Genomic DNA, 27,381 nt, shown 5'->3' on the forward strand with positions numbered 1-27,381 from the left:
CAAGATACGTTCAGCCTGGTTCCGCACGGCGAAGTCGAAGCTGCTGTGAAGCTTGCCCAATGGAGACCCACTCGTGGGGAGCGCACCTCGAATGTCAATGTGCAGATTGTACCTTAAAGTGCCAGGTGCCTGACGTACGTAGGTACCTAGGTAGTTTGTAAAGTTCGGATACGAATTCCTGGGCTTACCTAAGGCGAATCACCCAAACCCACCGGTTCGCTGCCGTTCTTCCGTCAGTAAAGCGGAGCCTGGCCGCCTGGGTTTCAGCACCTCAACGACCGCTGGGCCACTGAAAACCCACCCCTGCGCGTTCCGGCACAGCGCCCAGCCCGCCGCGCAAGCGCATTTCCATGTTTCTTCGGAGGCCTTCGTGGGGGACGAGCCACCGGTTGATCTGGGAAGGGCGGGTATTACAGTGGTTCAGTCAACTTCAGTGGGCAAATGTGGCAGTGGGCTAAGCAAAAGCCGACCGGGGTGATCCGGCTTGTCCCAGGCTGGGCTGGTTCCGAGCACATCGTCGTCCTAGTCAGGTTTCCCTATCAGTCGACTATTGTGCCTCAACTTTTGTTTCCAACGTAGACTTGTATTTTACCTCTATCTTAAGATTGTCACCGTTGAACGGCCTCACATAAGCTCTTTGAATATCCTAATTGCCTACCCCGGACGGATTTCCTGGGTTCTATCCTTGTCTAGACAAGTTCATCTGATCGTCCACCACCTTACCTCACCTTACTCCAAAAGCTTCTCCGAATTCGCTGGTGGTTGCAACTCTTCAACTGCCGTCCGGTCAGGCACAATCACACCCTGTCATCCAATAGAGTGAGAGATATAACGCATACGCAAAGTACGCAAAGATGGCGTTGACTCTGCAAACCGCCATCAACGGCCCGGCCAACTCCACGGCCGTCATTGTGCCGTCCAAGCCCAATGCTCTCACAGCCACGTACGGCGACCTGGTGAGGGAGACCTCGGCCTTCCAGAAGAAGCTGGCCGCCATCGGCATCACAAAGGCATCGCCCGTTTCTATCGCGACCGTCAACTCATATGAGTTCATCGTCTCCTTCCTGGCCGCCTCGTGGCAGCGTGGCATCGCCGCCCCTCTGAACCCGGCCTACAAGCAGGACGAGTTTGAGTTCTACATTGAGGACGTCAAGTCCGCCATCGTGCTGGTTCCTAAGGGTGCCTATGCCGCCGGTGCACCTGCCGTCAAGGCCGCCAAAAAGTTCAACGCCGCCATCGCTGAGACGTACTGGGATGAGGCCAAGAAAGAGGTCGCGCTTGATGTCAAGGATCTGGGACAGCTCAAGGGCAAGGGACCTGAGAAGGTGTTGAAGGCTGAGGCCGACGACGTTGCCTTGGTTTTGCACACTAGCGGCACCACCTCCAGACCCAAAGTTGTAAGTCGTAGTCGGTCTACTAAAAGCTTAGAAACATGGGAAAGCTAATACCATGTATAGGTCCCTCTTACACACCGCAACCTGACCAGAACGATGAGTAAGTCCAAGTCTCGGAGGTGTGCTGAGATGCCAGGCTAATATCAATGATAGAGAACATCCAGAACACATACCAGCTGACAAGCGAGGACCGCACCATGCTGGTCATGCCCCTCTTCCACGTCCATGGCCTTCTCTGCGGCCTTCTCGCACCCCTGGCCTGCGGCGGCTCCATGGTCGTTCCGAACAAGTTCTCGGCCACCGAGTTCTGGGGAGACTTCATCACCCACAAGGCCAACTGGTACACCGCCGTGCCCACCATCCACCAGATCCTCCTCAAGAACCCGACGCCCAGCCCGCTGCCCGCCATTCGCTTCATCCGCTCCTGCTCCTCCCCTCTGTCGCCCACCGTCTTCCACCAGCTCGAGGAGACGTACAAGGCGCCCGTCCTCGAGGCCTACGCCATGACCGAGGCCGCCCACCAGATGACCTCCAACCCCCTCCCGCCCGCGAAGCGCAAGCCCGGCACCGTCGGCCTCGGCCAGGGCGTCGACGTGCGCATCCTCAACGACGCCGGTGACGAGCTCGCGCAGGGTCAGGAGGGCGAGATTTGCATCCGTGGCGAGAACGTCACCAAGGGGTACCTCAACAACGACGCCGCCAACGCCTCCTCCTACACCAAGGGCGGCTTCTTCCGCACGGGCGACCAGGGCAAGAAGGATGAGGACGGCTACATTGTCATTACGGGCCGCATCAAGGAGCTCATCAACAAGGGCGGCGAGAAGATCAGCCCCATTGAGCTCGACAACGTCTTGACCCGCCACCCTGCCGTCTCCGAGGCCGTCAGCTTTGCCATCCCCGACGACATGTACGGCCAGGATATCGGTGTTGCCGTCGTTCTCAAGCCGGGACAGCAGCTCAAGGGCGAGGAGTTGAAGGGCTGGGTGCAGGAGAAGCTGGCCAAGTTCAAGGTTCCCAAGAAGGTTAGTTGATAAACTCTCATGAGATTGTCTAGAAACATCGACTAACAAAAGTCCCAGATTTACTTCACCGAGACGATGCCCAAGACGGCCACGGGCAAGATCCAGCGCCGCATCGTCGCCGAGAAGATGCAGCAACAAGAGGCCCCCAAGGCCAAGTTGTAGACCAGCCGATTAGTAGACCATAGAGATTCGGCCATGCTCATGGCGGACCTAGATGATTGTAAGACAGTAGAAAGGGGTATTCTCGTAGATTTCACATACATTTGGCGTGAAATACACTGCAGAGAGAGAAGAGAGATCTTGTGTGTTTTTTAGATACCTAGAAAGAAAGATAGAATAGAGGGATTTCCAATATCTATAATAACGCCCGCCGCATATACACGTAACGTAATACCCATTATACCTGACCGATTCTTCATGAACCTCGTCAGGCAGAGCCGCATACTCGTGGGCCTTCATCTCGCCAGCCGTGAGGATGAACTCTTTCCAGGCTTAAACCCCAGGGAATCCTCTCCTATCCAAAGGACGTCGAGCTTGAAAATAGAAAAACAGAAAACAGAATAGACCATCTTCCTTAGTCGTAGTGCCCTCCCTCATCCAACTCGTCATCAAGATCAGGGTCCTCACCCTCGTCAGAATCGTAAAGCTTCTTCTGCTGCTGATCGCCTCCCTGCTTCTGCCGCGGCGACGCAGACGCGCTCTTCGGCACGATGCTCTTCGGCGTCACGGCATGGATCTCAACCCAGCACGAGTTCCCCGTGGGCCCATGCCACCGCACGGGGTTCACGTCCTTCCCGGCGTTGTCCGCCGCGGGCTCCGGCATCACGTCACCCGCGTGGCGCGCGCACTCCCTCGATATCCTCCGCACCTCGGCATTCGCGTCCGCCAGCGCGGCGAAGGCGCCCATGACGGTCGAGGTGGCTGTGAAGTCGCCGTCGGCGCCGCCGTCGTTGTAGAGGACGAGGGCGATGGTGTGGGGGAATTCGCGGCGGGACGGGGGCAGGGAAGCGACTGAGGAGGATGCCGTGGGCGGAGGAAGGCGCTTTGCGGGTGGTGGTGTGGTTTGGACTGCACTTGTTGCCGAGGCGTTGCGCTTGTGCGCCGAGGTGTCTTCTGCTGAGGACATCTTGACTGTCATCTGCCTTTTGGGTGGTTGTAAGGTTGTGTTGATGTGTAGTGGGATGGAAGTTTGATATGTAGCTTTACTGATGAGTGTTTGGGGGTTGCTGGTATAGTGTGATGTGTAAGGTGAGGTGAGACGAGATATGTAGCTGTGAGACCTTAATCGGTGAGATGTAATGGCTTGCAGATGGGTGATGCAAGGGATGGGAATGTCAAGCTTATTTGGTTGTAAGTTGTGTAAAGTTAGGTAGTCACAGATCGTGGGAAACACATCCAAGTCCTTCCAGTGTCCTTCCCGATTCTCTTTTATATCAAAACTGGAATCCCGTCTCACGCAATATGTGGATGAGTGATTATATGACTGATCCCAAGTGTCACTAACAAAGATACGGGAACTCGGTGGAGACCGCCCGCCCGCTTGCTTCACCCAGCTCCAGCTCCAACTCCGCCCCGTCTCGCCGTTTCGCTCTTCACCTCGGAGTTGTGCAAGCCCGCACTGGCCATCGAGTCAAGGTAAGGTACGAAGTAAGGTACCCATCTGTCGCTGCGCCGGTAGAGCTCAGCAATTTTGCTCGGCACTGGCCTGACATGGATCGATCCAACTGCCTCGGTGGAGCGGGAAATGCATCACAAGACGGCGGCGGGGTGGTCGGGATGGGATCTTGGAAGGGAAAAAATGAAAGTCTCGGCTGGTCCGATGACCGGCGCAGGTCCCCATTGAGTTGCTTCCGCCGCCCGGGGGGGAGCAGACAGGCTGGGAAGCTGTGATGACATACTGCTACTGCTAGGTACTCTGCGCAATTACCTTACCAACAAACTGGGACCTGTGCCCCCCCAGCTTCGGGGTTGAGCTCGAATGCGCGAAGTGCGCGAACCCGGCGTGAACCGACTGTAGCCAGCCGTCTGCCCCGCTACGGGCGGGATTTCTCCCCCAGCGCTGTTGAGGACGGAGGGTCAGGAGGGGCCTTTGACTTCTAGAACATTTCAACTTCCTTCTCAATTGGTATTCGGGAGGAGGGAGAGGAGCTCGGGAGCTGGGCCGAGGGGAGGACGGGAAGTACGCCATTTTCGGGGGTAGGTGATAAAGATCCATTGGGGTGGGAAAGCTGGAGCCGATGCCCCCGATGGCACCGGGGGTTTGGGGGAATTGGGTGACTCAACAACACGGACGAGGTTTCAACACCTTTTCACTCACTCGCTCCGTACCTGTCCTGAATGTCTGACGGGGCCTATGTTAGTCGCGCACTTGCCTTTCAAATTGCGTCCGACCTAGATATTCTCGACCAGCAGCTTACCACCCGAATACCAACTTGTATTCCCTCTTGTGACATCGCCATTGTCGAACGAGACGATGGCAAGGCCCCTACGCCATATTGAGCTCTCAATTCAATTGTCTTGAAATGAAACTCAGGAGCCTGGTACGTAAATATGGAAACCAACATCCACTGCGGGCTCTCTATAGAACACCGACCTCACGCCAGTACAAAGGACAGTGCCATCCTGTCTATAGCCCTTCAAGAGGAGGAAAGAAAGCCTGGGCATTCTCAAGAGGCATGCATAGTTGGCAACAGGGAGCTACGGTCTCGATAGTCTCCCGGTGTAGCATCTAAGTCTGGTCATGGCCACTCCATGATATTTATGTGACAGAATTGGCGTGCTACAAGGTCTGATGTACTTCAGACCCCCGTGAGTTGGGAGCAGCGCCTGACCATCACACTGTCGCTATCTGATGTGCCATCCGATCTCTGGCAGAGAGGGGGCCCCGAGCTCAGGTTCGCAAATGTGGAAAGAAATCATGTCATTGGTCCATAATTGAGTACACTTGAGTTTGCCTCGTCCCGTTTAACCATTTCCCATTGAACTGCGTCCATCACAGTTTCACTGGCCAGAAGAGAAACCACACAGAGACCGACATGATACAAATCGCTAATCCGTTTACGCCAAACAAAACAGGTCCCTTCCTTATCGTCATCAAGCCTCGGCTTGCTCTTCAGCAGCGACTCTGAGCTCATAGTTGAGCTCGAAGCATTCAGCAAGAAGCTCCGTTACACTGCCCTGCCCTTCCGGGATATCGTCGTTGATCATGAATTTGCCGTCTTGACGCATGTTGTCAATCGAGTGCAGCTGCAAGAAATTGTTAGCCTGGTTCAACTCGTTGATGGAGCACAGCATACCTTCATGCTGTAAGGGTACAGCTCCCTCACGGATTGCACACCGCCGCTGTTCTTGACCTCGATGAGACATCGCTTGAGTGTTTGGAGCTGGTTGTAGATCGGCAGCAAGGCTTCGGAAACGGGCTCTGACGAAATCATCAACGAGTAGATGTAGGCGTAGCTTCTTCTGATAAGATAGAGCATCGTCTGTCGTCGGTGTCAGTAGAGCTCAGTCAAAAACATAGGTTCGTCTGACTTACACGCTGAACGTAGAGCTCTGCAGGCTTGCCTTCGTCATCCACCCAGTTGCCGTCGATTCGGCTCTCGTCGATCTTGTCCAACTGTCTCTGGAAGTCAAAGAGATCCGCTTCACGAAGGGACCATGCTTGCGTGATCGAAAGTTTCTCCAACTCGTTGCGAATGCGGAACAAGATGTCGTACGTTGGCTTGAAAGAGTCGGGAATCACTCCTTTCCTAAGCAAAGGTTAGCGACGTTGTCGTAGGCGGTAGCGTATCCTGTACCTCTGAAGAACGAAATCAGACCACAAGAGGCATTTCTCCAGCAAAGCGGTCACCTCATCAAATCCGCCGGGCGTCTTTCCGTCCGCAGTCAGCAGCTTGCCCTCCTGTCTCTTCTCCTCGATCTCCCGCAATTGAGCTTGCAGCTTCTGGACCTCTGATGGCGAGAACTGTATTACGGTCAGCTTTGTCGCGTCGCATCCCTCTTGACGCTGGCCATACCTTTGTTCTGGTGTTCGCCAGAGACATGGATCTCAGGATAGAGATCAGCTTCTCATATGTCTTTGGCAGGGGATCCTCGAATCGCTCCAATCGCTTCCGAAGGTTTGCCAGAGACTTGTCACAGAGCTCCAGTCGGTTCGAAAGTAGGGTGATGAGATATGGAGGGTACTCGGTCTCGGTAGTCTTGACATTCTGCTCGAGCTTTGTCAGGGTGTGTGAGATGCTTTCCAAGTCCTTGATGGAATACAAGTCGACTTCGGTGAGGTGGTCCAACAATCTTCGGACGGTCGAGGTCAGGGCATAGGCTGCTGGAGCTTCGTTGTTTCGTCCGATGGTCATGAAAAAGAGCGAAAGCAGTTGGAAGCAGCTCTCCAAGACTCTGTCCACTGCAGCGCGGGTTAGCCGTTGACCCCGCACAGTCGGGACGATAGCGCGTTACCTCTATTCTCCTCCCTTCGGTCAGACGTCCGGGCTTCATTGAGCAGGCGAACCTGCTCGATCGTCTCTTCGTAGAGCGGGAGAACGTCCTGGCTCCGAATATAGGTGGTACGATCCTGCTTCAGGAGCAGAAGTCTGTCGCGGATCGTAACCAGCTTATCGAGAATCTCCTTCTCGCGGTCGTCCCGCGGCGGGGGGCATGTAGGGGTATCCATCTCGCGTGACGTAACTCAAGACGGGCGTTGGTTGCTGGGAGGGTTGTAGAGCTGGAATATGGGCGACTGCCGAGTGTTCGAGATCATGGACGGCCAAGGCATGCACCTCTTGCGCTGAAAGTCGATACCGTTGCAGGTCTGCCAATGATCCAACATTCAACGAAGCACGATAGCGGGGCCAAAGGTGATTCACAGGTCGGGACCGGGAAGCTAAAGTCCGATCGTCGGTAGTGTAAGGTATGTAATTCCCCGTTGCACTGGGGTTGTTGTGTGCTGGTGAACAGAGTTGTATTGGTAAGAAGCCTGTGACAAAGAATGGGCTGCCGTGGCATCCGTAGAAGATGCGCAGATGGGATTGCGTATGTAAGTAAAATGCGGATGATGCGCTCGTTGGCCTGGCCGGAAACCAATGGAAAGGTGCACCTCAACCAGCGACGCTTCTGATAGAGAAGGTGGGGGTGACTGACCTGCTTGGAAAGTCAAATCGAGGTATCGATGTGGGGCATGACCCAAGTGTCACCGACGGCAGCGGGGCAGGCATGCCCAGGTCGTCGATCCGGGATTCTATTGGCTCGCGACCGTGTCCAATCACAGATCTTGAAGATAGGCCCACTGCTGGCGGGCTTTAACCGAAACCGCCGAATGTTCATTAGGTCTTGAAAGCCCTGCCAAATTTTGACTCGGTGGATGACCTCGCGATACCATATTGACTGCTCCTTTGCAAATCACACTCACCATCCGCGAAGACAACCTCCAGTCGCAAACGCCCAAACCAGTCACAATGTCTACCGCCGAGCTCGCCTCTTCCTACGCGGCCCTCATCCTCGCCGATGATGGTGTCGAGATCACTGTGCGTCCGCCCCTCGAGTCACCCCGCCACGAAAATAAATAAATCACATCAAATAATACCAAAATATCACGACAAGGAACGAGACTAACAGTGTTGGAAATTTTAGGCCGACAAGCTCCAGACCCTGATCAAGGCTGCCAAGATCGAGGAGGTCGAGCCCATCTGGACCTCCCTGTTCGCCAAGGTACGACGCGACGACAATATCTTCCACCGATTCGAGGAAGGACAACGAAGGCTGATTTGAGATTTCACATAGGCTCTTGAGGGCAAGGACGTCAAGGACCTGCTCTCCAACGTTGGCTCCGGTGGTGGCGCTGCTGCCCCCGCTGCCGGCGGCGCTGCCGCTGGCGGTGCTACCGAGGCTGCCGCCGAGGAGGCACCCAAGGAGGAGGGTACGTTATACTTCCACAACCACGGACACGAAGTTGTGCACGAAACAAATACTGACACCCGCTACAGAGAAGGAGGAGTCCGACGAGGACATGGGCTTCGGTCTCTTCGACTAAGCGATTTTTCCTGCGACGATTTCCTTCCCTTTGTAACTTCAACTGCATGGATCCGGGGGTTCTACGATTCGCGCGATCATAAAGGATTGGGTGGAGGCACGATATCCTGCTGCCTGGACAGAGTAGCTCTCATACGATAATGTGAAGACGCTCTCTACGCGGAGTTCACTGGACATCCTCAAAAAATGAAAGTGGAATTTGGCATGCTTTGAAAATACCGGGACCCGCGCGGTGAATGGAGTGAGCCGTGGACGTCGACATGATACACCAGCTTAGCTCGAGTTGGAATGGCTTATGACCCTACCTTGGCTTCTCGACTTCTCGAAAGTTGTGACTGTGAATCCTACTTGGCCGTAAAGCAACTCCTATACGGGAGAGGTAGTCGGCACATGTATGTCACCATTCCCCACGTCATCGGGATGACCCAATCGGGATATGCTGGTTGGTGGGTGAGAGTGAGGCAAACTACAACCTACATGTCAAGCCTCGCTAGGGTTAACACGTCTGTCAAGTCGATGGACTAGTCCCATGATTACTGGTGCTCTTGGGCAAGGCTATGTAATTCAGACCTTGTCAATTGGCGGCTACAGTCCCGATACTGTGTCTTCGTCATTGCCATCCAGTATTCGCATATCATTGAGTTTCGGTAAACAATCGGCTCAGCCCCACCGTCCATGATACTCCGGTATACGCTATATCACCCTTATGCCGTCCACAATCCTACTGCCGACCTTGCTAAGTCCAAGCACACGCTCCTTCGAGCATCGGCTGGACGTGTATTTACTGCAGTCATATCAGAACAGTAGAAGAGCGGAAAGACTGTAGGAAGATTTCGTTGACTGTTTCTCAATTCTCTTCACACTCAATGAGTGTTTTTTGACTAACCCCCTGACATCCGCAACGCCATCATCTAATGCAATCATCCGGGTCCTCGATTTCCTGGGCCCTGGGTCCTTCAAGAAACCTGGGAGAATAAACCTCCCGAACTTTCACATCCTAGGATGCTTATTTGACGATAAGAACGGCGCTGGGAGTGAGCCCTGCCTCCTTCAGGGTCTTGCTGAGATCCATGTGGCCCTCGAACGTCTTGCGAGGGAACGTAGTCGAGAAGCTCGTGACTGTCGTTCCGGTCTCGGACCGAAGCATCTCCGCCACCTCGAACAGCGTGGTCTCAGCAGGCAGGGTCTTGACGACGTTGCCGCCGGCGGTCTGTAGGCGCAAGCGAGCCTCGTTGTGGTTGGCGACCGTCTTCGGGCCGGCAGATGCGGCGGCGGCGGCGACCGAAGCAGATTCGGGGGCTCTTCCCTCTCTCGCGGCCTTGGCCTCCTCGGCCTTGCGGCGACGCTCCTCCTTGTCGGCCTCGATCTTTGCCTTGATGCGGCGCTTCGCCTCGATGTCGTCCTGCTTCTCCTGGCGCTTCCTGGCGGCCTCCTTGATCTGCTCCTTGCGCGCCAATTCTTCCTTGGCCTCCTGGGTCTCCTTTGTGGCCTTCATGCGAATCTTCTCGTTGCGCTTGGCGTCTTCCTTGTCGAGGAGGGCCTGTTTCGCCTTCTTCTCCTTGAGCTGCTCCCGGAGCTGAACGAGTTTCTCCTTCTTCTGGTCCTCTGTCAGAGGAGCAATCTCTTCGGTCGACTCTGAGAAGTCGGTGTGATCCCTAGTATTCGGTGTAAGTAATCAGCATATTCAGTCTGTCCTGTGATGATGGCGACTTGAGTGTAGCGAATAGAATTCAATGGTGGTGGTGATTGGATTATGACAACTTACGTCTTTGTTGCGTGGTATGAGGCAGTATCCTGAGATCTGAAGCGCTTGCCGCATTCATTGCAGACGAGAGACTTTGCCGTACCGCCGTTCTCAAGAGCCTCGATATTGGCTTGGACTTCAGCGGCATCATCGTCATCATCATCCTTCTTGGCTTCAGCAGCGGCAGCAAGCTCTTCGAGGGGCTTGTCTTGGTTGGTCTCGAGCCACTCGAGAGCTCCGTTCACTGTGATCAGTCAGCAACATTATCTCACACTTTCTTGTCACAATGCTTGATGAAACTTTGTCGGGTAGTATAGGTCAGGAACTCACGATTCCCAGTCTTCTTCACGGCAAGCTCAGCCCGGGCCTTCTCAAAGCCCATGTCGAGCAGTTGGTCGAGATCTGACTGTGTCATTTTGGTGGATAGTGGTGGTGGTGGTGGATGGCGGGGTTGTTTTTTCTTGGGTGGTGAGCTGAATCTGTCTGCTTGTATGAAGACAGAAAGTCTTTTAATAAAGAGTGTGTGAGTGATGTGTGAATCACGGTTTTGTATCCTCCTCAGCTTACCTATCGGAGATGAGGTGAGTTGTGAATAAGATTTGAGATATTCCCGTTGCTGTATGAACAAAGCTGGCACGGCAGGCACTGTTGAGTGGTTGTTTCCTGAGACGTCATCTGCAGGTGCCTTCTCCGATGAGAGCTGTGGATAGAGGGGCGACCTGGCAGTGGCTGGAGCGCGGGAGGGACCGACAACACGGACTCTGGAGCTCTTTATTCCTCGTGCTTTGTCAGATAACGCAAGTACCTATTTGGTGTTCCTTTTCCTCTCTCTCTCTCCATCTCCTCGTTGGATTCTATCTTGAGTTTAGAAGCATGTCTAAGGTAGTTCGTCTACAGCTGTCAAGGCAGCAATAAGTTCCTTCCTCCAAAGACTGAAAACAATGTAGGCACTGCCTCAGTTCGTCGACAGAGCCAAGTACCGTCATAGTACCTGGTATAATTAGAAGCGCCACATATGAAGGGGTCCCTTCCACTTTTAGTGGATGAACATGATCAATCAAACCCCCGGGCCCGGATTAACCACCCCTGCCCCAAGTTCCCAAGGGAAGCTGCGAGTGGAGGCCCGAGACCCCAGAGCACGACTCCGATTGACCGTCCGCCAAACTTGTAAGGGGGCCACTGGGGGGCTCTAGAGTCTAGAGTGTACCTTAATGAAACCTGGCCTGGACTGCCCGAGACTGAGAGTGGGAGTGGGAGAGGAATTGGTTTGCCCAGAAGCCGGACTTTGTGCACGCATCCTCCCTATCCCAATCGAGTCCGGCCTAGTCTGTCGTTGGTTACCTTAGGTACTCCGTACCTTAGCTGCCACGCTGCTTAGGTACCTTGCCTTACGGTGGTGTGTATTACGTCGTGGGCTCTTGCGTGCGAAACACCTGCTTTTCTGCCCGTACTTCGTACCCGTCCCGAACCGTGGTCAATTACCCTGCTTGCCATTCTTACCTCACCATACCTTACCTACCAACCTTACCACAGGTTCCCTCCTTACGTTCGTACTCTTTCAAGAAACCTTGACCTCAGCTTACAACCCATCGACTTTTCTAATATCGCCCCGCGCGCAACACTCCTTCGACATCGTCTCGCCCCCTCACATTTTATCTCGCAAATTCTCTTCCTCCTGTTAGCCCAGGCCGAGGCCTGTTTCGATTGCGCCGGATTCTCCTAATCTACTCTACATCACCACCCACTAGTTTCGCACCCGCCCCAAATCCACCATGTCGGTCGAAATCGAGCCCACCGAGTTGAGCTTCAAGCGTAGGTCCATCTTGCGCGCATCCTATGCTGCATCGTGCTGACAATTCTCTTCTTTCCAGGTCCCTTCACTGTCGAAGTCGCTCGGATTCTGCGGATCAAGAACCCGAACCAGTCCCCCATCGCCTTCAAGGTATGCGGCCACTCAATCCCTCGGCTGTCACGTCACCCTTTGCTCACAGATTATGCGACCAGGTCAAAACCACCGCCCCGAAGCAGTACGATCCCTTGCATGCCGTGCAGCCTTCGTAAGCGACTGACGATATATCCAGGTACTGCGTTCGCCCCAACTCGGGTCGTGTTGAACCAGGACAAGATGTCGAGGTTACAGGTTGGTGCTATGCGCAAACGCCAGGTGGTCACATGTCACTAACAGCATTCAGTCCTTCTCCAGGCCATGAAGACAGAGCCGGCTCTCGACACCAAGTGCCGCGACAAGTTCCTGGTCCAATCCGTCTCCATCACTGCTGACAAGGAGTTTGCGAGCATTGCAAACATTGTACGAAAACCCCCACATTGATTCCGAAGGTCTGGCACACAAGCTAACGCAACGACTGATACCACAGCTCGACCAGACTGACAAGTCTTCTCTCATCGAGCGCAAGATCCGCGTCAACTGGCTCGCCGCCGAAGACTCGGTGTCCCTCAATGGTGGCAGCGCATCGAGCGCAAGATCCGCGTCAACTGGCTCGCCGCCGAAGACTCGGTGTCCCTCAATGGTGGCAGCGCTTCTGCTGTCGCATCCACACCCAACCGCCAGTCCGTGGCCAACGGCGTATGTTCTCTGACAGCTCGTCGACTCTGGAACGAAACGCTAACAAACCGCAGGACTATACCCCCGATGTCTCCAACGTCTACTCGTCTCCCCAGCCGGATGCCGATTCCGGCAGCCCTGCGCCTGCTGCTCGACCATCGACCTCCGATGTGAAGGAGGACACCGTTTCCGAGAAGGCGCAGTCTACAGTCAGTGCTGCGAGTCACGTTGTCGCCAATACCGCCCAGGTCACCTACGAAGAGTTGAAGCAAAAGCTGTCCCAGGCCGAGGCCAAGATTGCAAGCCTGCAGGACACCAGCGGTCTCCGGCAACGCGTCAAGACCGAGACTGAGAAGCTCCCTACTGCCCAAGAGGCTGCCGCGGCGGTGAGGCAGGGAGCTGAAGGTGTCTCGGTACAAATCGTTGCCATTCTGTGCTTGTTTAGTTTCCTCCTTGCTTACTTCTTCTTCTAAACCAAAATTTCTTTTTTTTGGTTTCCCCTGACAATTCCCCCTTACACGACCTTTCTACTGGAGGACTTATGAAGCGCCAAGTAGCACCGGGTAGAGTCAGCATAGTCGTTGACGCCCCATGTAGTTACTTGCCAAAACACAATGGCACGATGAGCGGAAGTTTGGCGATGCGGTGAGGTGGATGGAGAGGAGGACCATCGACAGACATGGAACGGAGTCAAATCACATGTAACCATAAGGATTCTTTTTGTCGTAACGGCGTGGCGTCCCGGACGCGAAGTAGTTGATTTCAGAGGCTGATCTCATGACGATGTTCATCTTTGTAGTGTTTCGTGACTTTGTCGATTCAACGTTATGAACAGAGCCGCCTTCAACAACCTGAGCAGTACATCTCGCAGCACAGAATTGACTAACACAAGAGGCTGTTCAGTACGAGACTTCTCGTAGCTTTGCCTGCCGGCAGGGCACACGGCATTATGAAAGTAACCTTGCCGAATACTAGCCAATGTGATGTGATAGTCGCCAGATCTCGCCAAAACTTCACATCCACAAGCTTGCAAGCAGCAGAGGGCTACTCTAGAACCCAGCTCCGCCATGATAATTCGTCGAGCACTACCCACATCGGTCAATCTTCTCGAGGAAAAGACAGCGTTTATGATATTTGGAAATTGGGTCGGTGGCAGAGGGACGGGGGTAAGTAGTAGTGCGTTGAGTATTTCTATGCATTGGTCACCGTCACTTTGGTCAGGGGATACATATCCGATGGCTTTTTTTTCGTTCTTTTCGTCTATATCAGGCGGACAACGACCATATGGACTATGGGGGAAGTGGAATGGGAAGGAGTATATATCCTTGGGGCCACATTCTCCCGTCCAGATAGTAATGATCTCTTGACTTCTTTTGCCTCACGTTCTTGCATGTACGAGCACGGATAGAATAGCACCTTCTCATTTATATTTCAACTTAATGCTTCATTATGCTTTGTTCATATCTGAAAGTGGGCGCCTGTCATCCGCACCCGGTTCGTGAGCTAAGTGTATAATATGCCACTTGTTCATCAGATAACTTTTCTTCTTTATACACGGATTTTGTCTTCCAGATTGAGGACAGCATTCATTCGTTCTTTCTCTCTCTCTACTCCCCTGTTTTCTCATGCCTCAATCTCCTCACGCGTCCAGTGGGCCACGGCACCGCCGCCGACCTTGCGACCGCCCTGCTTCCTCTTGACGCGGGAGGTGATGCCGACGTTGGGGTCGAGAATGAAGCGCCAAATGACGTAGGTCCAGCTCTCGTGGCGGGGCAGGTCGTCGTAGAACTCGCTGGCGATGGCGCGGAGCTTGGGCAGGCGGGTCCAGGGGACGGCGGGGAAGTCGTGGTGCTCGTTGTGCAGGCCGACGTTGTAGGTCAAGAAGTTGAGGGGCCCGTAGTAGGAGAAGGTCTCGGGGACGGGGATGTTGTTGGCGGCGTCGCGCTGGGCGGGGGTGACGGTCTCGTAGACGTAGTGCTCGGCGATGAAGTGGCCGGCGAGCGGGTGGAGGGAGCCGGCGAGGAAGGAGGAGAGGAGGAAGTAGAGGATGGTGTTGAAGCCGAAGGCGGCGTAGAGGGCGTAGTCGAAGGCGAGCTGGACGGCGATGTTGAGGTAGTGGACCCAGGTGAAGGGGACGCTGTAGACGAGGGTCGGGCGGACGGCGTAGAAGAAGATTTGGAAGGTGCAGAAGAAGGCCTTGCCGAGGATGGAGTCGAAGAAGACGACTTCGAGGGCGGTGGGGAGGTCGGTGTCGAGGCCGTCGACGCCGAGGGACTTGTGGTGCGTCAGGTGGTAGGGCTGGAGAGTATGAATGTGAGTGATTGTCCTTCTTCGTTCTTTTCTTCGTTGAACATTGGAGGCTTTCCGGGACTTACACGGAAGGAAGCGCTGTAGGGCACGCCAATGGGCAGGTTGGCAAAGATGGCGAACAGGCGGTTGGCGAGCGGAGAGCGGAAGGCGAGGTTGTGGGAGATTTCGTGGATGGCGAGGAAGAGGTTCTGGTTGGCGGTGGCGCCAAAGACGTAGCCGACGAGCCAGAACTTCCAGGAGAAAAAGGAGGTGTCGCGGAGGTACCAGGCCCAGAAGATTTGCATGGCGACGACGCCGGCGACGACGTACTTTGTCAGGGGCTCCGGCCCGCAGAGCTTGGTGACCTGGTGATGCGGTTGTTAGCCATTAAGCATTTTACAGATGAGATAGTGTGGCACTGCTATAGAGCATTGCGGTTTGTAGAGCGGGAGAAAGAGACATGTGGAGGTTTGTGTCGTGTGGTGTGAAAGGACATACCTCCGGGTGAGCCTTGATGATGGCCAGTCGGCGAGTTCGGTGCGGTTCCTCGGTGTAGGTCCAGAAGAAGTCCTTCTCTTTGGGGGTCTCGGTCGGCGCATCGGTCGTCAGCTTACCGGCGGCGACGCCATCGGGCGCGGCGGCGGACTTGCGCTTGGACGGCTGCGTCACGGTTGAGGCAGCGGACGAAGCCATTGTGCTGCGGTGTCTGAGGGTGGTGGTGGTGCTTGTTCGTGGGTGTCGTGTTGAGGTGTGGCGCGCGCGCGAGAACAGTTGTATCGAAGAAAAAAAGAAGGCCGATATCGATCTGTCCTGAACGATAGAGAGATAGAGGAGAGGGGCGAGAAGAGAACGAGTGTCGAATCACCGGCTCTGGGACATTTAATTTATAAAAAAGTGTCAAGGTCTCGAGTCGAATCACCGGCTCTGGGACATTTAATTTATAAAAAAGTGTCAAGGTCTCGAGGAGAAAGAGTGTGTCCGTGAGGAAACGAGAGTTTTCCACCGAGCGCACTTGTCAATGAAAAAGAGACGAGAACAAAAAGTCTTGTGTGTTTCCCCCTTTGCGCAACAGGAAATGGAGTGTTGGTGGGAGAGAGATCATGCCTCGCAAATGGCAAATCTCCTGATGGCGGGCTGTTAGAAGTTAGGGGTATGGAGAGGTACCTGGGCCCTGGGCCCTGGGGGGCGTGTTCCGAAGCGGTCAAGCGGTGTAACAAGGTCGCCTCTCCAGGTACCGCATTTCTGATTTCTGCTCTCTGCTTTCCATCTGTTCTCTCGGGTTTCTGCAACTTGAGGTGTGACGCAGTGGATAGCAGTGGGGGTGGGTGCTGGAATTACTTACTACGTACCTAGGAAGGGCTCAAGGGGCCCCCTTCCCTTGCCCCGCTGTGGCCAATCGTTCGGAACATGTGTTTTACGGTTTCTGGCTGCATCTCCCACCTATCCGAACTCCCTCACCTCTCTGCTTCCCTTCTCGATGAAGATAGGCTTTGGCTCATAGGTTAGGTTCTCTCCAACTGGTCGAGAGGAGCAAGGGTTTGGTGAGTTTTTTTCTCTTTTTTTCTCTGGGACGTTGTTGGGGGCCATTGGGGAGATTTGGGGAAATCCAAATCCTCCATTGAATCCCCACACACCACACTTCTTCCCCTTCCCCTCCACTCAAGCCTCAGCGTAAGATGGCCCCTGTCCAGCTTGTGCATGGTTGCGCATCTCGACCTTTTCCATGCTGTGCAACCATCCCGAGCCAGTTGGTCCGTAGATCAACGATGATGACCATGCTCCATCTTGCAAGTTTCGAGGTACCACGAAGCTGTAAGTTTCGTTTTCGTCGCCTACCAGAAGCCAATGGCGACGATATCGCAGTGCATCGCCTGACCAGCTTCTTTCTTTGTGTATTCGTACGCCCATTCTGTGCATGTCGAGTCTTCTACAGCTTTGATGCTGTGAGCAGATGAGATAAATCATGCCCTTCCAGGCTGTATCTTTCGCTCTGTACCTTGCGTGATTTTACCCCGTCAGGTACAGCTATCTCATGTTACACACCTGATGCATCCTGTACCTTGCGTGATTTTACCCCGTCAGGTACAGCTATCTCATGTTACACACCTGATGCATCCGCGCAATGCGTAGTTTCTGCGTGCTCTATGAGCAAAAGAGCATGAATGAAGAATATCGCCTCCCGTCTGGGTGTCCAAAGTCGACACTCAAAACAGAGGTCCGTGGTGTATGACATGGGACGGAGGCTTTATGCCGAAGCGAACCCCACGTTTTCTACTTTTTTTCTCCGTGCCAACTCAACCGGATAGGATTGCCGCGGGCCGTCAGAGACATAGTGCTCTTATATGGTGGCATCGTTACATTGGTCTACTAGATTGGCTCGTTCAACGTGCCGTCCTTGCTCCTTTTCATTTACCCGTCATATACAAACTGCCGTAGAGCCATAGATTTTCTGCTTATCCAGCAGGTCTTCGGAGGGAGATGGACCGCAAGAGGGGTTGTAACGGTTGAACATAAGAAGCACTTGATAGAAGGGAACTTGGCATCATGATGGTTCTGGCACTCGAAATCTTGACGTCTCGGTGATCGGCCTCTGCGAAATCGCAAATCCTCAAAAAACATCATCTACAATCAAGAGAGCAACGTTTCAAAAGACAAGTACCATGCGCTTCGTCCTACTCGCCACGTCCCTGGCATCCCTCGCCGGCACCGTTCTCGCCAAGCCTGAGAAGATCAGGGGCGTGACCGATCCCGTCTACCACCTGTACCTCCAAGCCTACCCAAAAGACAAGTCGATCCCCGTCCTGGGGCCCGAGGCGTCGGCAGAGTTCTTCAACATTGCGGGAACCATCCAGAGCGCCAACTCGAGCTCGTATCTCAACATTGGCGGCGATGCTACGTCGTACAAGACTCTTTCGTTGAGCAACGCCTCCGGCACCAGCGCGTGGGGGCTCGAGGGTGATACTATCATCACTACCCAGAGTAGTAGCTGGGGACGTCGTATGCAGTTCCCTTGTTCACCACGTATATCCAAACTGGACAAGGATGATACCTACTAACACCTGACAGAGCTGAATTTCTTGGTGTGTCAGCTGGATACAAGCTATTGGCAACTCTATCTGCAGACCGGGAGTGATGTGCCTATCGGCAGGAACTGCAGCAATTATCAGACGATCCATCTGCCTTGCCTATGCTAGATGGCATTGATCTGACATCGGCTTTTGTGGCACAGAGAAAGGAACTCTGGGTAGACGACGTCTGGCTACGTTGCATGTAGATGATAGGTTGTCGTCAAAACTAGAGTCACACGAGCTGCTTTTGGCATGGATGATCATACTTGGGACTAGCGATTGAAGAGACAATGCTTCCGAAGCCCGCGTTTTTGTGTGACCAACAATGCTTGGTTTTATGGCTCGGCACAATGGAGAAAACAAAACCGTTTCGAGCCGCTCTGCGGCTGGCGTAGCCTGACAAAAGCCCGTATAAAATGACATGACTGGACTCTTCGTCATGCTGATGAACAGCAGTGAGAACGGGCATCGACTACAGCGCTTTCCGAGCGAGGGTGACTATTAGAATAGACTCGAGATTTGTGAGCTGTGTTATATTCAACGTTGAGAATGTATCCGGCCGCGATCGGCGGCGTAAGTGTCGAGAGGTAAGCAGTCAAGTTTGTTACCTAAGTATCATCATCAGCTTCTCGGAATAAGAACTGGTCTAAACGTATCGGGTCTACCTTTACTATTATTCGACATTTTAGGCACCAAAGCTTTATTGGTAGCACAATAAATAGCCTTGGTATGCTACTGTTCACATCAAATCCCAAGAAGGTAACGGGGAAGTGTGATATTGAATCAAACTCAAGTTGCATCTGGGTCCAAAGAACAACTGTTCAATAGTTGGCTGCATTTTAAGGGCGAAGGGCTCAAATGAATATAGACAGTTGATTCAAGGGGAACATCAAGGTTAAACTTGGGTAGTAACTATGGCCATTTGCGCAGCAAGTCCAACCATAGTCTCGTCGACTGAGCTGGACTGAGAATGCCTTGCCCACTGCCTGCGCGCTGTTGTATCGAGAACCCCGCCTTGAGGCACGCACAAGATGAGACGAACCAAGACCAAAAGGCCTGGCAAGCTTCATCTTGGACATATTGAGTTGACGCTGAAGGATGAAGATGGTTTGCAAAACGTTCATGTGACTTGCAGTAGCTTCATATCGTGATGACAAGTTGGCTGAGGTTAAGGAAGAGACATGCCATTGTATCAAAAGGAGGGGTTCCCGTGATTGGCTGTCACATGCAGACATATCGTGATGACAAGTTGGCTGAGGTTAAGGAAGAGACATGCCATTGTATCAAAAGGAGGGGTTCCCGTGATTGGCTGTCACATGCAGATACGTCGAGCTCACAAGTTCAGGTTTGGCAGCTGGAGACAGAAGCAAAAGGGACCAGGGCAGGGATGGCACCAGAGGGGGCTAGAATGGCACCAGCACCTCCCCAAGTGGAGGCCGGCCGTTTAGCTGCAGGGCGCCTCTGCAACGCTGCAATAACCGCTGCAATAATACGGTTAATTCCAAGAACTTGTCAGCTTGTCAGGCCCTGGGTCCTCTCGTCGGATCCTGCTGGGATTCCAGGGCTCGGGGAAAAGATGGGATGGGACGGACTGGACCTGCGTAGCTACCTTACCTTGATCTACCTTGATTGAGGCTTGAGTGCGTCTGCGCGATAGGGGCACGCGACCTGGGAGACACCCACTGATTGATTTACTTGTGATGTTTAGTGTGTTCCGTGTGGTGGCCGTTGGTTCCTCTGCTCAAGTCTTTGTGCATGTGAGGTGTTGCATGCAGTCTGTGGCCTTATGTCTTGCAGATCATGATGTCTCATTTCTGCCTGCCACCAGCAAATTAAAAGGCAACGCTGTCACCGTTTTCTTCTCTTTATTGCATCCAAGGTCGGAGAGAAACATGATTAAACATGGTTAAACAGGATTCAATAGAGAGTCAGAGATGAGAAGGGAAAGCTTGGGCCTTGTCACATCATCCTACGAGCTGCAGCTTCACCGCTCATAGGCTTAAAGTGCTTAAGGTACCCAAGGTATGGTAAGGTATGGTAAGGTATGGTAAGATACCTAAGGTAAGTAGAGGCAGTGGAGGCATTTTAGCAGGTAACGCCACGTGAAGATAAGAAGGTAGGCGAGCAGAACCGCCTTTAACGATAAGCCCAAGCTCCCACTTGCGGTCCGCTTCCTGCCACCTCGCCCAAAAATCTACCGGCAGGTTGGCACATTCTGCTTCTATCACCCAGCTTTCTTTCCCGACCGCCGGACTTTGGACCGACTTCGCACCTCCTCTGCTTTGAGTTGTCTACATGCCATATTTCGCAACAGTAGCTGTCGAAATCCTCTGAATACCTTACTACTGCCGAGTTCCTGCCATCGATCAGCGAGACGAGACGAACCACCTTTGCTCTGATATCTTACAAACACCATTTACGGTCCCCTCACCGTCTCGCGTGCTCCCCACCACCAAACTAAGCTCGGCCCTCTCCAAGTCTGCGACGACATTTACGAGCGCCTGTCTCTGTCGCTTCCCACGGCCGTTCGTGACTACGTCGACTCGCCGTCCAAAGTGGCCGGCCATCGCCAGAAACAAACCCCTCTGTCGGCGCGGCTCCAGCAAGCCAGCTCGTCGCGCCGATGTGGTGGTTCCTCCGAATCGTCGCCAGCGCCATCTTCCTGTTGAGCATAGTCCTCTCCATACCCGTCGCCTTTGATGTGGGCGGTAGGGATAGTGGACTGGCCTACAGCCTCGCCCTCTCCGCTTTCTACTTTGTCTACTCGACCATCGCCGTCGTCACCCCCGCCAAGTCGCGCGTTCGCTGGGCCATATCCGTCATCCTTCGCCTCTCGCAGTGGGTTGTCATTCCCGGACTTTTGATCTGGGCCCTCAGCCGCTTCGCCGTCGACGCTGGAGCTACCAACTGGGTGGAGCGCACACTGCAAGGCATCACCACTTCCAAGTCGACGTCATGGGGTGAATGGGTATTTGGTGAGGGTGGTGTTATTGAGACCATAACCTTGGGTGGTTGGGATAAGACGTTGAGGTACTCAAGTCCCGTCTTCCAGCTTCTCGAAGGGTTTTGCACGCTGCTCGTTATTCAAGCTGCCGGACAGATCACCAAATGGCTCGTAAACAGAGGACGAAGCGACACTTGGATCGTACGTGGAACCCCTCTCCTGTGCCCCCGACTCTGTGAGACCCAAGCCCGTTCACGGACAGCCTGGCCGTTTCCTAGTCTCACAGATCCGGATCACATACGTTGATTTTTGGCGAGACTTACTGATGGCTTTGATAGATTATCCTGCTCGTTATCTCTGGCAGCGTGCTTGCGAGTGCCGTTTACTTCCTCTGGCGCGTCGCACACTTCCCTTGGATTGACAACTCGGATGCCATCTTGATCGGTGTCACCATGACTTCAGCCTTCTTCCTGGGGGCGTATGGAATTGGCAGCGGGCGCGGCAACCCTATCGAGTCGTCCCTGCTTTTCGCATACGTCGTCCTCTGCGTCTACCAGATCTTTACCGATTACCTCCCCTCGGAGTCCACCGAGGCGGATCAACACCAGTCCTCACAGCCCGACTTCCCACCCTTGCCTCCGATTATCATGGCGTCTTACTCGACTCTACTCCACATGCTCGGCTCCCTTCCCCACGCCGTCCACTCGTCTCTCAGTCTTCTCTACGCGGCGTTCCAGACCATCACGCCTTCTGTCATCATTTCGCTCGCCTTCCGACTTCTTGTCTTTTACTGCGCTACACGCATTATTCCTGCCGTCCGTGAATCGGGAGCCAGGGCTCTCATGGAGGAACCGACTCTGGAAGAATCAGACGCTGCCAACTGGCTACTTGGGATTATCACCTACTTCTCGCCTTCGATTCTCATTGCCATGTACACAAGCTTGCTTCTGCAACACTTTTCAACAAATGATGGACCAGATGGGTGGACGCTGAGAGGAGGCGACCCCGGCGGCAACGTCTGGCGCTGGACCAACGTAGCAGCAACAATGACCCTGTACGCAATTGAGTTGTACTTGGGCAACGAGGATCACGATGGTGGTCTGACAAATCACTGGAAGATGGATTGAGAGCGAGGTTATCAACACTTGCGGAATAATTCGACAACATCTGCTTCTCGATGGCATGGGGGCTTACTCCATGTTCTCAGGATTTAATGAGTGCAGTCTGCCTAGGCAGGTTAACAAAAAACTGATCGATCAACGTACATAGGTCGTAATGACACACGGGCTAAGGGCACGGAAAGGGGTTAGGACAGGCACAGAAATACGGCGTTTAAGGGGTGGAAGTCTGCATGCTCGAACGGCGATTCTTTTACTTACGGACTCGGCTGAATAGCCAAAGGGAATTTTGACGATTGTTGTTTGAGAGCACTGCCGGTGCCTGGGCTTTTCCAAACTACCCACATTAGGAAACTCATCTTTAAAATCGATGGTCTTGGAAATATGTCTACTGTTGGTGACCTGCGCCTGACGGTTCTTGATGCAACTTAAGTCTCTACATGATCGGAGTTGAGGTTCGGACGGGCTGCAAGCCGCTGGGCCAGAACCACCGGGCGCATCCACTTTGACGTTGCGCTCGCTCCGTTGCGACTCCGTCTTTTCTGGGGCCTCGGCAACTCCCAACCTCACCTCCTCTCTCACTTACACCTCTCCATCCCACACAACCTCCACTTCTCTCGGTGGTCTCTCAATGTCGTTTTCGCTTTTTTGAAGGAAAACATCCGGTCCCATAACATTACACTTATTCCATTTGAAAATTAATTCGGTACACTGCTGTAGGGAACGGCAAACGTCGTTGCATCAAGAACAGTAGCGATGGCAGCAACGCACAACCCGATGCGGGCGTCCACCCCGCCGCCCGCCGTCTCCAGGACGACGATCCACATGTCTGGCCTCTTGTGCGACGTCTACGGGCTCGAGGAGCTCGTCGCGCGCGAGAAGCGGCCGTCGGCGGTGTCGTGTCTTTGGCTTCATCACCCGCGCTTGCGGGCCAAGGAGGATATGGAGGATATCGCGAGCCGGGTGATTTCCCGATGGGAGGAGAAGTCTTCTTCGTCGTCATCTTCTGTGTCTGGCAGCGGCGGCAGCAGGTCCCTCATCGCCGTGGCATTCGACCAGCAGAACCACGGCACCAGGACGGCGTCGGCGACCGCGAGGGATAGCTGGCGCGAGGGGAACAAGACGCACGCGCTGGACATGTGGGGGATGGTGGCGGGTATGGTGGCGGATACGAAGGGGCTCTTGGACGTTGTGGAGGGGTACGTGAAGATGGAGCTGGGGCAGAGGGGTGGGGAGGCGGCGGAGGGGTGGAGGATTGATCAGCATCTTGTGCTCGGGGTGAGTTTGGGCGGGCATAGTGCGTGGCAGACGATGTTTAGGGAGGAGAGGGTCGAGGCTGGGGTTGTGATTATTGGGTGTCCTGATTATATGGGTGAGTCTTTTCTTCTTCGTCGTCGTCGTCGTCTTCATGCGCATAGGGGGCATGTTGTCGTGCGAGGTGTGAGGAGTGACAAGTGAAGAAACTGGGCTAATTCGATCTAATGGAAACAACAGCCCTCTTGTCGGACCGCGCGAGGTTATCCAAGCTGTCCACCTTTTCAGCGCAAGACGACGGCGCCTCGTTCCTCGGGAGCAGAGACTTCCCGCCGGACCTCGTGGCCTCGTGCCTGCGTCACGACCCAAAGGGCATCCTCTTTGGCACCGGTGCCGTCCCCACCCCGGACAGTCTCACCACCGAAGACAATGCCGAAGAGCAGAAGCGTCTGCGCGGCGTCCTGGACGGCCTTCGCCTGCACGGTAAGAAATTCCTCGTCTGCTCCGGCGGCGAGGATAAGCTCGTACCGTACGCCATGTCTGCGCCGTTTCTGGAGTTTTTGACGGCCGCGACGGGGACGTGGTATCGTGACGCGGGCGTCGAGGTCGAGAATAAGGTGTATGAGGGGGTCGGGCACGCGTTTAGCGAGGGGATGGTGGAGGATTCGGTTAGGTTTTTGGTGGATGCTGTTGCTGGGAAGGATGTCGGCGGCGCGGGAGCTGGGGAGAAGTCGAAGATTTGAGAGACGTGACAAGGAGAGCAATGCACGCCGAGGGTTCAAGGAGGCTACAGTTAAGGGGTTGAGTATGTATAAGGTATACGTATATACACGTGTATACCTAGGTATCTTTTAAGCCCACGGCCTCTTTGCATCTTCCACGAGTGCCTCGTGCCCTTCTATGATCCTGGTGACGAGACCACTCTGTCTCCTCTCCTCCTCGCTCGCGAAAAGGGTATCTTCCGAACCCCACGGATTCCTCGCCCTCCTCTTGCCCGCTAGACTCGGCCCAACGCCGTGCGGGTCAATCGTCCACTCGTCCGCGGCGTGTTTTACGCCCGCGATGGCTCCAGCTTTGGAACCATTACCACCACCATCGTTGCCGTGGTTCTCCTCATTGATCTCCGCCCCAGCGGCGCCAGTTGTGGTAACCGAGGCAGCACCAGCACCAGCACCAGCTCCCTTCATCCCGGGCGGATCGATCCCAACATACCGAACCTGATCCAAGGGAAACCCGATAGCAGCGCAGTGGCCGTCGACGATGCGCGGCCTCTTGAAGGCGTGGCTCACGACTGTGAGGGTCCGAGGGTAAGTTCCGTAGAGGCGGCGGAAGAGGAGGAGGGAGTGGAGGATGTTGTGGTAGGAGTCTAGGGCGAGGGTGTCGGTGTGGATGAAAGATGTTATGGGACGTGATGATGATGAGGAGGGGGAGGGACAAATAGGAGAGGAAGACGAGGGAGGAGAGAGGATGCCAAAGTAGGCGTTTGCGGCGGCGAGGTTGGCGTAGGATTCTGCTTCGGAGAGGGGTGTTTCTTTGCGTGTCGGACCTCTTTGTGATTGAACGAGTCGTTAGTCTTGATACTTGGTAGTTTTCTTCATATTTACCAGATGTTGCTGTGGCAAAGAATAAAACAAAGATGTGTGAAAACGGCAAGGCACGAAAGAATAACGAACGTGAGCAATGACACTGCCAATACTCGAACAGAAACAAATCATGAGTTTAGGATAGGGTAGCTAAACGCTGCAGGTAGTACAAAGGAAAGGTCGGGGTTTGGCTGCATCAATAGTTACGTACCCCGAAAACACGAGCGCGGAAGCCGGGTACCCGTCCCGCAGCGCCGTCAGCCCGGCCTTGATGTGCTCGACAAACGTCGGGGTCTCGCCGGTCTGGAAGTCGGCGATGAGCCACTCGGACTCGGCGCGGCCGTTGGTGGGGCCGCCGGTCCAGATGCCGTGGCAGCAGACGACGATGAGGTTGGTTGGTGCTGCTGTTGATGTCATGGCTTCGATACTTCTGATTTGCTCCCTTTTCGTTGAAGTGCCTTATTGATATGTGCGATGAAAGGGCGCTGGTGTGTTTTGGGGATTGGGATTTGATGTGCGTTTGATTGTGGATCATGTGATGTTGTGGCGGTGAAAGTTGAGAGTTCCCTTCTCCATTGCATATCAAGGCTTGCAAGGTATTATATGGTACTTACCTTGTGCTATGAAGCCGTCGCCATTGTTGGCGTGTTATTACACGAAACTCTAAAAGCATTAAAAACCTATGATGGACACTATACTCGTGGGGTTGCGCATTCATAATTACTTTTGATTATCCCGTGACTGCTCACGACAAGATTCTATATGCGTCACCAACCAGGTAAAGGCTCCCCGTCAAGACAACCGGGCCATCGTTGGCGGTCTCAACAGCCCATCTCGCAGCCTCTTCGAGACCATCTTTGCTTTCAAACACCTCTTTGGCGCCCGCGTTCGAGGCCATCTCCCTCAAGGTCTCAAGCGGCAAAGGCTCGACCCAGGGCATCGTCTCTCGGCGAGAAAAGCCCACGCAGGCGACGTTGTCTCCGGGTCTGAGCAGCGTGCGCAGCATGCCGCCGGCATCCTTTCCGTCCTGCTTTGATACCGACACGATCCACGTCACAGGCTTATCGGCTTCTCGCAGACGTCGCTCGACGTATGTGGACAGCGTCTCGGCTGACTGTGGGTTATGAGCACCGTCGATGAGGATGGGCTTTTCCTTCCGCGACGGATGCTTCGCCTCGACGTTCAACCACGATAGCCTCCCCAGGTGACTGACGTCCTTTAGAATCGGCAGGGCCTTTTCCACAGAAAGATCAAGGTGCGGGTAGGCGAGCTGGAAAGCCGCAATGGCGCACGCCATGTTCTGCGCCTGATGCGGCATTAGCTCCGAGTCGTACAGAGTCTCGAGCAGACCGGGCTGGCTCGTGGTGAGGTGCAGCGGCGCCGAGACGCTGGCGGCATGTTGCCGGAAGACCTCGAGGACCTCGGGCGGGTTGCTGCCGTCGACGACGCACGGCACGCCGGCCATCATGATGCCGGCCTTTTCCTTGGCGATCTCGGGCAAGGTGTTGCCGAGGAAGGCCTGGTGGTCGAGGCCGATCTTTGTGATAACGGTGACGCTCTTGCGGCGGAGGGCGTTTGTGGAGTCGAGGCGGCCGCCGAGACCGACCTCGACGATGCCCATCTGCACATCAGCGCGGCTAAAGACGCCAAAAGCGATGAGGGTGGTCACTTCGAAGAGGCTGAGGGCTTCCTGGGCGGCATCCTGTGATAGGCGAGCCTGGTCGTCTGCGAGGATCTTGCGGTTGACGTCGGCGTAGACGTCTTGGGCCACGGGCGTGCCATTGATCTTGATGGCGTCGCGCGGCTCAATTAGGTAGGGTGAAGTGAAGAGGCCGTTTGAGATGCCAAAAGATTTGCACAGGGCTGATAGGTATGTGCAAGTGGTGCCTTTACCATTTGTGCCGGCGACGTGAATAGCATCCCACTTTTGGGGGACACCCTCGAGGGCCCGCGAGATACGGTGCAGGCCTAGGCTGATGCCTTTCATTGCCATGATGTCTGTCCTTAACCCCAGCGAGGTCTTGGATTTGGTGGAATGGAAGGTGATGGAGTGATGGCAGTATCCGGGTGTTAAAGCCCGGAGGATCACCAACGGCCTATCCGTATCTCGGTTTCGGCTCTGGATCCGACGGGCACTTTTCGCATAGGGCTGTTCGGACTTCGTAGCCCGGCAACAGCTGGTTGTTGCTTTTCTAACCCCTCAGAAGTGAGTCACTGAAAGTCTGTGGGAATGATGGGTCTTGAATCATGAGAGTCGTGATAGGCGCCGAACGATGTCAGCGAATGCATATGACTGAGCATTCCAGATCTTCCATTTACATCTGATGCTGAACGTTAACGGAGCGGCTGCCGTTAGGTGCAAGAAGGCACGCGGTAGG

At 54.3% G+C, this 27,381-nt stretch overlaps 12 protein-coding genes across 12 annotated transcripts; 6 read left to right on the forward strand and 6 right to left on the reverse strand.

Annotated features, from left to right (window-relative positions):
* The first annotated feature begins 508 nt into the window (after positions 1-508).
* HER10_EVM0001701 (AMP-binding enzyme) lies at positions 509-3,872 on the forward strand. Its single transcript, XM_035471441.1, has 4 exons — positions 509-1,397; positions 1,458-1,494; positions 1,548-2,416; positions 2,474-3,872. Exons 1-4 carry the CDS (start codon positions 855-857, stop codon positions 2,576-2,578), a joined length of 1,554 nt encoding a protein of 517 aa, XP_035338011.1. The 5' UTR covers positions 509-854; the 3' UTR covers positions 2,579-3,872.
* HER10_EVM0013368 (uncharacterized protein) lies at positions 2,991-3,542 on the reverse strand (the record flags this gene model as incomplete). Its single annotated transcript, XM_035482729.1, has 1 exon — positions 2,991-3,542. The coding sequence occupies one exon, from the start codon at positions 3,540-3,542 to the stop codon at positions 2,991-2,993; it is 552 nt and encodes a 183-aa protein (XP_035339101.1).
* Positions 3,873-5,067: 1,195 nt separating the features above from the next.
* Positions 5,068-7,738, reverse strand: HER10_EVM0007086 (uncharacterized protein). The gene is made up of 6 exons (XM_035476652.1): positions 6,872-7,738; positions 6,433-6,818; positions 6,214-6,380; positions 5,952-6,165; positions 5,713-5,898; positions 5,068-5,662 (listed from the first exon to the last, which is right to left on the reverse strand). The coding sequence occupies exons 1-6, from the start codon at positions 7,083-7,085 to the stop codon at positions 5,510-5,512; spliced, it is 1,320 nt and encodes a 439-aa protein (XP_035338522.1). The 5' UTR covers positions 7,086-7,738; the 3' UTR covers positions 5,068-5,509.
* Positions 7,739-7,746: 8 nt separating this feature from the next.
* On the forward strand, positions 7,747-8,746 carry HER10_EVM0001365 (60S acidic ribosomal protein). Its single transcript, XM_035471115.1, has 4 exons — positions 7,747-7,935; positions 8,042-8,119; positions 8,192-8,327; positions 8,395-8,746. The coding sequence occupies exons 1-4, from the start codon at positions 7,867-7,869 to the stop codon at positions 8,439-8,441; spliced, it is 330 nt and encodes a 109-aa protein (XP_035337985.1). The 5' UTR covers positions 7,747-7,866; the 3' UTR covers positions 8,442-8,746.
* Positions 8,747-9,327: 581 nt separating this feature from the next.
* Positions 9,328-10,884, reverse strand: HER10_EVM0011532 (UBA/TS-N domain-containing protein). The gene is made up of 3 exons (XM_035483149.1): positions 10,515-10,884; positions 10,206-10,428; positions 9,328-10,095 (listed from the first exon to the last, which is right to left on the reverse strand). The coding sequence occupies exons 1-3, from the start codon at positions 10,597-10,599 to the stop codon at positions 9,447-9,449; spliced, it is 957 nt and encodes a 318-aa protein (XP_035338933.1). The 5' UTR covers positions 10,600-10,884; the 3' UTR covers positions 9,328-9,446.
* A 1,072-nt stretch (positions 10,885-11,956) lies between these two features.
* Positions 11,957-13,220, forward strand: HER10_EVM0011514 (MSP domain-containing protein; the record flags this gene model as incomplete). The annotated part of the gene is made up of 7 exons (XM_035480944.1): positions 11,957-11,996; positions 12,056-12,126; positions 12,189-12,211; positions 12,266-12,324; positions 12,377-12,492; positions 12,652-12,768; positions 12,822-13,220. 7 exons carry the CDS (start codon positions 11,957-11,959, stop codon positions 13,218-13,220), a joined length of 825 nt encoding a protein of 274 aa, XP_035338929.1.
* A 1,150-nt stretch (positions 13,221-14,370) lies between these two features.
* HER10_EVM0002286 (fatty acid desaturase) lies at positions 14,371-15,729 on the reverse strand (the record flags this gene model as incomplete). Its single annotated transcript, XM_035472004.1, has 3 exons — positions 14,371-15,045; positions 15,123-15,401; positions 15,535-15,729. The coding sequence occupies 3 exons, from the start codon at positions 15,727-15,729 to the stop codon at positions 14,371-14,373; spliced, it is 1,149 nt and encodes a 382-aa protein (XP_035338070.1).
* Positions 15,730-17,696: 1,967 nt separating this feature from the next.
* Positions 17,697-18,230, forward strand: HER10_EVM0006022 (uncharacterized protein; the record flags this gene model as incomplete). Its single annotated transcript, XM_035475620.1, has 2 exons — positions 17,697-18,033; positions 18,103-18,230. 2 exons carry the CDS (start codon positions 17,697-17,699, stop codon positions 18,228-18,230), a joined length of 465 nt encoding a protein of 154 aa, XP_035338403.1.
* Positions 18,231-20,727: 2,497 nt separating this feature from the next.
* Positions 20,728-22,175, forward strand: HER10_EVM0013065 (uncharacterized protein; the record flags this gene model as incomplete). The annotated part of the gene is made up of 2 exons (XM_035482435.1): positions 20,728-21,249; positions 21,387-22,175. The coding sequence occupies 2 exons, from the start codon at positions 20,728-20,730 to the stop codon at positions 22,173-22,175; spliced, it is 1,311 nt and encodes a 436-aa protein (XP_035339069.1).
* A 747-nt stretch (positions 22,176-22,922) lies between these two features.
* Positions 22,923-25,105, forward strand: HER10_EVM0010594 (uncharacterized protein; the record flags this gene model as incomplete). The annotated part of the gene is made up of 2 exons (XM_035480048.1): positions 22,923-23,538; positions 23,661-25,105. 2 exons carry the CDS (start codon positions 22,923-22,925, stop codon positions 24,161-24,163), a joined length of 1,119 nt encoding a protein of 372 aa, XP_035338851.1. The 3' UTR covers positions 24,164-25,105.
* Positions 24,272-25,420, reverse strand: HER10_EVM0001619 (DUF218 domain-containing protein; the record flags this gene model as incomplete). The annotated part of the gene is made up of 2 exons (XM_035471363.1): positions 24,272-24,968; positions 25,215-25,420. 2 exons carry the CDS (start codon positions 25,418-25,420, stop codon positions 24,272-24,274), a joined length of 903 nt encoding a protein of 300 aa, XP_035338001.1.
* A 328-nt stretch (positions 25,421-25,748) lies between these two features.
* HER10_EVM0008750 (uncharacterized protein) lies at positions 25,749-26,996 on the reverse strand (the record flags this gene model as incomplete). The annotated part of the gene is made up of 1 exon (XM_035478260.1): positions 25,749-26,996. One exon carries the CDS (start codon positions 26,994-26,996, stop codon positions 25,749-25,751), a length of 1,248 nt encoding a protein of 415 aa, XP_035338681.1.
* Between the last annotated feature and the right edge of the window lie 385 nt (positions 26,997-27,381).

The sequence above is a fragment of the Colletotrichum scovillei genome (assembly GCF_011075155.1).
Source record: "Colletotrichum scovillei strain TJNH1 chromosome Unknown Contig00001, whole genome shotgun sequence".
Classification (NCBI taxonomy): Eukaryota; Fungi; Ascomycota; class Sordariomycetes; order Glomerellales; family Glomerellaceae; genus Colletotrichum; species Colletotrichum scovillei.